The sequence below is a fragment of the Gymnoscopelus braueri genome, assembly GCF_963280865.1.
Source record: "Gymnoscopelus braueri genome assembly, chromosome: 2".
NCBI lineage: Eukaryota > Metazoa > Chordata > Actinopteri > Myctophiformes > Myctophidae > Gymnoscopelus > Gymnoscopelus braueri.
The window spans coordinates 19,087,361-19,095,945 of NC_137604.1; the positions used below are offsets into that span (position 1 = coordinate 19,087,361).

The 8,585-nt window shown below is 43.1% G+C and overlaps 1 protein-coding gene across 1 annotated transcript in view; it reads right to left on the reverse strand.

The window, feature by feature from the left end:
• The window catches only part of LOC308094578 (extracellular serine/threonine protein kinase FAM20C-like), a gene marked incomplete at both ends in the record, with an annotated part of 45,860 nt that extends 37,932 nt beyond the window's left edge, over window positions 1-7,928 (reverse strand). Inside the window, 7 exons of the mRNA XM_080441324.1 lie at window positions 344-453; window positions 1,196-1,376; window positions 1,713-1,828; window positions 2,094-2,186; window positions 2,372-2,450; window positions 5,121-5,296; window positions 7,687-7,928. Of these exons, the coding sequence (XP_080297450.1) occupies window positions 344-453; window positions 1,196-1,376; window positions 1,713-1,828; window positions 2,094-2,186; window positions 2,372-2,450; window positions 5,121-5,296; window positions 7,687-7,928 (997 nt within the window). The remainder of the gene's footprint in view (window positions 1-343; window positions 454-1,195; window positions 1,377-1,712; window positions 1,829-2,093; window positions 2,187-2,371; window positions 2,451-5,120; window positions 5,297-7,686) is intronic.
• Window positions 7,929-8,585: the final 657 nt, after the last annotated feature.

The window sequence follows — 8,585 nt, forward strand, 5'->3', positions numbered from 1 at the left end:
ATTATCGTCGGGTATGTATCTATGTTCAAAACTGTTACTTTTCAGGATTCAATTCAATTCGCGTTTTGAGGTTGTAGATCTGCTATTTTTGCTACTTTTGTGTGACACTGTAGCTGTAGTAGATAAAGTTAAGGCATTCATTTATGAAAAAACACAGTGAAAATTTGGAGAAAATAGGTTTCTGCCCGACAGCAACCTTATGTTACCTAACTTAACTAATGTATGGTAGGCTACAATATACCACTTCTACCACTGCTGTGGTTTAAACACAACAAGTACACAGTAACATGTTTAGATTTCAGATAAAAACTCAGTTTACAGTGCACACACAGCATGAACCTACTCATAAGGAAGTCCAGTATGACCATGTCTATAAGGTCCACCAGTCTGGTACCCTTATCATATGGTGCTGTCTTCTTCACAGTTTCACAGTAATCTGGTTCCGTCTCCCACCTGAAACAGATATATCATTCATATTGTTTCCACAGTCCATGGGTGGTGAAATAATAAGAAGTGACCATGAACTTGAGTCAATGACCACCATTATTAAAACTAATAAGAATATTATAAACAATCCTCAATTGAATTTAAAAAATAATCTATGTTAATCACAAAAAAATTAAAAATGACCATTATGGTAATAATAATACCTGAAATGTATACATAGCTTTTATACAGGAGGGGGGGCAACTTTATTAGAAAATAAAAAGTATTAAAAGCAATAAAAAACAAGAGTTGAGATCAATCTCAGCTCATAAAAGCAATTAAAAACAGGGCAGTTTTGAAAGAAGGGAGGGAGGGGGTGTGATTTGTTTGGAGAGTGCATTCCAGAGGTTGGGGGTAGCCACAGAGCCCTGTCGCCCCAGGTTTCGGAGCCTGGTCTATGGGGACCTCCAGGAGGCCGGCATCACTGGAACCTGAGGGAACGGGACGGGACATGCAGCTGGAGGAGGTCAGAGAGTTAGGGGGGAACCAGGTTGTGGAGTGCTTTGTAGGTGGTGAGCAGTATGTTAAAGTGGATTCTATGTTTGATAGGCGGAGGTCGTGGTAAGACAAACAACCACCAAAATGAAGAACATCATTTCACGGGACAACATAAGTTGTCCCGTGAAATGATGACATCATTGTTAACGCTTATAACAACAGCGGTTATACTGGCGAAGCGGTTTATGCAACAGAACAAAGATACACCCACTTTGCCAGCTTGCTGCGGCTGTACGAGCGTCTCCACGGGGACCTCCAAGTTCTGCGGTTGGCCAGAGAGAGGTCTGGCAGCATCACAGCCAGAGAGGCCTCAAGGGCCCGGGGCCGACCACATACTGCATGCTCTGTGGAGCAGTAGTAGGAACACTGGCCGTAGAAACACACATTCCCCACTAGATGGAGCCAGACGAAAGGAAAGGAATGGTGCAATGCAAATAGAGAGGAGAGGAGGGGAGAGGAGAGGAGAGGAGAGGAGAGGAGAGGAGAGGAGAGGAGAGGAGAGGAGAGGAGAGGAGAGGAGAGGAGAGGAGAGGAGTAAACATACAAGAGGAGAGGTGGGAGGTTAGACAGAGGAATAGAGAAAATGACAAAACGGGAGGAAGGAAGGGTTACAGAGGAAGAGCAGAGGAAAATGATCATTATATTCTGTTAGATTATGGGACATGATATGTACAGTAGGATATTGTTACTTTCACTAAAGAAATGAAAGTGTAATAAGTGAGAGGTACCAGGGGATGTGAAGAAGGTTCGGGCCAGTTTGTGATCGGTTGTAATGTCTTTTATCTCCTTGACTACATCCACTAGCCTCCCCACTACTGGAGGGATCCTCCTGTAACCCAGGATTCTGGAGAGAGAGAGAGGGGCAGGGTTAACGACAGACCACAAGGGGTAGAACTAGAGAGGGACATCGAGAGAAGCAGCCAAATAAAAGCAGAAAACAGATGGAGAGAGAGACAGCAATGGGAACAGAGTGGGAGTGGATACTGTATGTAGGCTATACGAATAATAAAAAAGGGCAAATTGTTTGAGAGACAAAGTTAAGCAATTTTAAATAACAGTACATTATTCACTGCTGGATTTTCCAAAACATTTATTTTGAATTGCCATACCTGTCCAGATGAAAGGCAGAAATTTCTGCATTGTGCCTTTCGAAATCAGAGAAGTAGTAGAGGTTGTAGTTGGATTCATCATCTCTATCCTGCCTATTGGTGTAAATTACATTCACACAGTTACATTGATGTGCAATAACCTTCATCACCCGTCATGATGTAAGTACAGTCGTCTAAATGGAATCATAGATTGCACTTGGATTGTACTTGCAAACATGTCTCAGTATATGCCCATGGTGATAGATGTGTGGTGTATTGGGTTTTCCTCACTGACTCACTTCATGGGCTTGAACAAAGCTTGTCCATAGTTGGGAAATGACATCATCAGCTTCAGCTGCGTCCCTCCGGACTTCTGCACTGAAAACAATGCAGAGAATGTTACCATAGCAACATCCCAAACTGCGTATGCTCCATGCTAACCCAAAGACCTCTGTCATGATGACAGATGTAACAGCTCAAAATATGACTCACTGTAAAAGCATAGCATAAATTGGTCTGTCACGTTCGCTTTGATTTGCTTTAGGCCTTTACTCCCCTATCTCTCTGTCTCTTTCAGAAAATACTAACATGCACACTCAGTCAAGCACGCACAAAATACAGTCAGAGGGGCGGTCTAGAAAGTCGGAATTGTTTAAATTATTTAAAAACACTATAAGACACACAAGGCACACAGTCCTTTAATCGTTCCAGCTCCTGGAAACTGTTACTCTAAGTGAATTAGCATATCCTCTAACGGAAGCACACTAATGCTTAATTTATGCTCTGTCATAGACAGTATAAATCGGGACACCCAAGTCTCTGGTATACAACATTTATCCTAATTCAATCCTCTACTTCTGTCCTCACATCATCCCACGTAGTTTCATCTGAGATGCTATAATATGACATTCAGAAGGCGTCTGGGTGGTGTAAAGGAAAAGCACTCGCTCACCACCGCAGGGACCCGTGCTCCGTTCCCTGCAGCAGTGCCTCTGGCTTCGCCGGAAGCCAACACAACTGTCAGTGTTTGTGGGTGGCAAGCTGATGAGGGATCATCATGTGCATATCGCTGCACTAGCAAACCCTGCTGGGCGCCTGTTCAACGTGGAGGGGAACTGGGGGAGATAGCGTGAACCTATATGCACGTGGTTTACTCTCCCAGTGAATGTTCTCACGATCAGCTGAATGGTAAAGGCTGGTAACTCCATGTGTATAGGTTCTGCGCATAACTGGAGTCCCAGGTTTCCAGAAGGTGACATACCTATTTCCAGTGGTGGAAAAAGTACTCAAATTCTCTACTTAAGTAAAAGTACCAATACTGCAATATAAAAATACTCTGTTACAAGTAAAAGTCCAGAATTAAAAATTTACTTGAGTAAAAGTACAAAAGTATTGGCATCAAAATGTACTTAGAGTACCAAAAGTAAAAGTACTAAATATTTGAAAATAGCAGATCTACAAGCTCACAACGCGTCGCGATGCGACGCGTTGTGAGCTTGTAGATCGGCTATTTACAAATAGCCTAGGTATAAAATAGGCTTAAAGTGGTTAATGTGTGTTTCATTATATTATAATTTATATCTGAAAAGTAACTAGTAACTAAAGTTTCAAATAATTGTAGTTGAGTAAAAGTACAATATTTGCCTCTCAGATGTAGTGGAGTAGAAGTAAAAGTATTGGAAATTGGAAATACTCAAGTAAAGTACAAATACCTCAAAATTGTACTTAAGTACAGTACCTAAGTAAATGTACTTACTTAGTTACTTTCCACCACTGCCTATTTCCAGTTTTGGTTCATTTTCACAGACTTCAAGTGACTGGTCTTTGTTTAGTTTTTTAGTTTTTTTTATTTAGAGTAGCCAACTATAATTTTATAAAGTCGTTATGGCGCAGCGGTAAAGTCCCTGCCCACCACCACGGAGGTTGTGGGTTCGAATCCACCGTGGTGCATCCGGCTTTGTCGAGCGTCTACGCGAACACAATTGATTCGGGGGAGGGGAGCCGGACGGGGAGGGTGATATTGGTCACTGCATGTACTCCTACGGGCGGCACCTGTCAGCGGGGAGTGTTGGGCGGGACGAGTAGGACGAAGGCTCTATACGTCCTCCTGGTGGGGGCTCCTCACTGGCAGGTGAGTCAGTAGGATACGACAGCAGTGACCACACAGAAATGTGTGTGGGGAGGAATCCATTGGCATAGTGACTGGTCTTTGTTTTAGTCATAGTCTTTTGAATAAAAATCCATTTAGTTTTAGTCGTATTTCAGTCATCTGAAATGTTTTAGTTTTTGTCTAGTTTTAGTTGACTAAATCTACAGTTGATTTAGTCGACTGAAATGTATTTTGGCGTCGTAACGGATTTTACACTTGGCTGCATGCTGAAAATAGCCGATCTACAAGCTCACAACAAGCTGCTATTTCCAGAGTGCAAAACCCGAGCGCAAACACACATAAAATGACTTGTCTTGTAGTTCTACTGGATCTCTTCTCCACTAGTCCCTCCCTAACATTTTAGTCTAGTTTTTATTTGTTGACGAAATTGTCTATATATTTAGACTCAGTTTTAGTCATCGTAGCTTAGTTTTCATTCAGTTTTCGTAAGTGAAAAAAGGTAGTCGACGTACATTTTTCGTCATAGTTTTAGTCGACGAAATCAACACTGGTACTGTGATGTCTGTCATCTCTATATTTGGGCAAGGTTTCAGCCTACCGGGGCTTTTTACTTCCTTCGCCTACTACATACAGCTGATTAGTTCAAATGTTTGCGAGATTAGCCCCAGACTCACAGTCTCATAGACTCACACCCAGACTCACACCCAGACTCACAGACTGAGCCCTAGACAGCTCTACCCCTTGGAGCCACTCAGCCACGTTGTAAAAACAATAGCAAAAATGTATACGAAATGAGGTTTGGTAGGAAACATGGTTACATTATAGGCTACTCATTATTATTCCCTATCTTACTTTAGCAGTACTGCAGTTGAAACACTGAACAGGTACAGAAAGACATGTAAACAATTACGCTAAAACAAGAAATCTGCATATCAGACCAGCGCTGACGATGCGGTGGGTTGATAACTGTTGGCTCAGTGCCTCCATGTTGGAGTCCCGGTGGGGATAAAGCTGCCAGCGGGAGATTCCCAGATGGAGACGCAGCCAAGGAGGGTGACTGTCACTGCTACTGTTCCACTGGACATTCTCGTAGTCATCCTGGCTGGCACTCGCCCTGGGAGAGCAAGGTACAGTATCAGGGTCCATTTGGTTCCATGTGTTACCCTCTCAGAGTTTTTTTTTTTTTTTAACACTCAGGAGTCAGGACTTATCCAGAGCATCCGTAAGTGTCCTACCCGGGATTTATGAGAGACCAAATATCTACTACTCTCTTGGCCATAGAGGGTATTGCGTTTATGCTTCAGTCAGTACTACTTGTCAACCAGTAGGTGTCCTACCCGACACCAGGGTCTACATTTCTCAATGGAAGAACAGGGTCACCACACCTCCCACCCCTGGAGAATGACGTGCTAGTTATATTGTATTAACATACTCGGTAACCGGAACGCTCGCCCCAAAACATTCGTCCCCGTTCCCCAGCGGGGGACCACCAAGCACCCAGAACCATGGTATAACAGTGAAGTTGCCGTCGCCTGGTGGTCAAATCTGGGATTGCAGGACTTCCGCATTTAAAACGCTACTGCGCGTGCGTCTACCGCAGTGAAACCCTAGTGTGAAACCCTAGTGCGCCTCAAATCAAGATAAATGCGTAAGTAGAGTGCTCTTCCGGGTGCTTCATGCGCTGATGAGCAGCTATCATTGAAATGAATAGGTGGGGGAGGGGCCGTCCGCCCTCTAGATATATTATAACTCTATGGGGACCACTCGCCCCACTTGGCGCGGAATGCTCGCCCCAAGCAAGGCGGACCACTCGGTAGACCACAGCCACTAATATTAAGTTAGGAAGTAGTTAAAAAAAACGACAGTACATTATTCACTGCTGGATTTTCCAAAACATTTATTTTGAATTGCCATACCTGTCCAGATGAAAGGCAGAAATTTCTGCATTGTGCCTTTCGAAATCAGAGAAGTAGTAGAGGTTGTAGTTGGATTCATCAACGACAGAGGCGCGCAGTCTGAAGCGGACCCAACACCGTTTGAGTTACGTCTCTAGAATCGTAACCCCCTGTAGTCTCAGTACCTCCGATACGTCAAACGTGGCCGAGTAGGCTAGGTTATGGTGGCCAGAAACACCTGCTGGGTCCGACCGTTCCAAGGTAGCCGGATTTGTCGGTCCGTCTGTTGCGAGGTAACTGGATCTGATTGGGGCGAGTGGACTTCGGTGGCCAGAAATACGTGGGTCCGACCGTTTCCGAGGTCGCCAAATTTTACCCGGGGCGAGTGGGTTTTGGGGCGAGCGTTTTTGGCCAAAGTGCAGATGCTACGTAAATAATTAAACTGATAAAATAGGCTTTGAAGTGTTCCAATTGGCCAGCCAAACAGGTTATCGGTATAGAGCATCGCAGTTCCCGCCCACTTCCTGGTTTTTCCTGGTGCCGGAAGGAAAAACTCAATGCATTTTTCCCATTGACATTTCCAAAAATATTTATATCAATTAATTTAAGCCTAGAATCAAGCCAATAAAACATGACCATCATCATGACCATAAAACGTTTTTTTCTGTGATTTTATTTTATTTTATATTTAATTATATGATATACTATATTTAATAAATACCCTTTGTTTTGCCGTTTTCAAAAGAAAATAATCACAGAATCAAACGTTTTATGGTCATGATGATGGTCATGTTTTATTGGCTTGATTCTAGGCTTAAATTAATTGATATAAATATTTTTGGAAATGTCAATGGGAAAAATGCATTGAGTATTTTGCGGTGGAACCCGGAAGGGGCGGGAACTGCGATGCTCTATACTGTATACGAGATAATGCACTAATCAGTTATCCGTTCCTGACGTAGTAGTTTATCCACACAATCATGAAGGCTAATTTGACCTTTGAGACAAATAAATAAGTCAATGTGTCCAAAAACATAGTTACTGCACTTTGGTTTTGTAAGGCAGCATACAGACTGGTTAAAATCGCGGTTTATTAATTAAAATATGTTCCGGATTGCAGCTTTAACTCTAGCCAACAAAGAACAGGGTAAGTGGTCAAATAAATAGAGTGCCAGGAAAGCTGTTAAGTGTTACAAAGTAACTACCAGAGCAGCAGAGTGAACCACCTGGTATACATAAATCATAAATTGTACCCCCTAGCCATTTTGGCTGTTGGCTAGATTGAATATCCTGGACTTCCAACAAAACAATGAAAACAGAAATGGATGCAACTCAGCCAATACCCTCCTCTAATCAAACATGAGAAAATGAGAGAGAGGTGGATCATGAATGATATGAATAACAGTGAGTCTGATGATGAATGTCTGCTCCTGGTTATTGTAGCAGATATGAAAACATCGCTCTCCCTCATTAGTGTGGTTGCCAAAAGGCAATCACAGTACAGTAATTGTGTAGTGTACTTTCTCTCTTTCTCTATGCCTTTCTCTCTCGCTCTCTCTCTCTCTCACACACACACCCTTCCTGCATCTTTGCTGGAGCATGCACTCACCACATTTGTGAGCTCTTCTCGCTAGCTTTGACTTTTGGTTTGACCCTCAGAAGCCAATCATCTTCAGGTATGGGCAGGGTGGGCATGTTATACAGTGGGTGGCTAAAGAGGACCTCCAGCTTTGATACCCCGGGTGGCATGTAAGTGGCATGGCTTCCTTCTGTGGCTGAAATGTTAAGTGAAACACTTTTCGTCTGTTTCAGGGCAAAATCCTTGACCGGTGAATCTTCTAAACCGGCCATTGCGGCCAATTTGTGTGTAGCAGATTTTGAGTGACCTTTGGTAACCTCATTAGCAAACTCCATGTGGTTGGTATCAGTCGGTGTCCTGACGAGGGTACCAACTCCCACTGAGCTGTAGTTAACGCGTTCCAAAGCCCGCTGTATCCTGGGTAACGAGGAGGAGGAGGGGCTACAGGGCTGCTGATAGACAGAGACGAGCACCAAGAAGAGGTGGAGGCAGACAGTAACAATTGCCAAGGACAGACAGATTGTCCTGGAGCGACGACGCATACACCACCACATCCCACTGAGAGAGAGAGAGAGAGAGATGGAAATACATAGACAGACATAGAGGGTGAGAGCGAGAGCTTTATTAAACCACGGAAAAAATATATCAAAACCCAGAAAGCATTACTCATAATCGCCAATGCTGGTCACGGTGAAAATACTCAATTCATCAACAAAACATTAAACCACTCTCTTTAAATGTGAAAATAAAAATGAAAACTGAAATAAAACAAAAAAAAACTTTAACACCTCTATCAAATCCAGCGACCTTCACTCTTATCATTGTTGTCTGTCCACAGATTTGGAATTGCACTTCTGACATTTAAAACAAAACCAGTTTCTCTCTGGGTATACACTCGGTGGAATTTGTGTTTAACTTCCTAAGAGTTA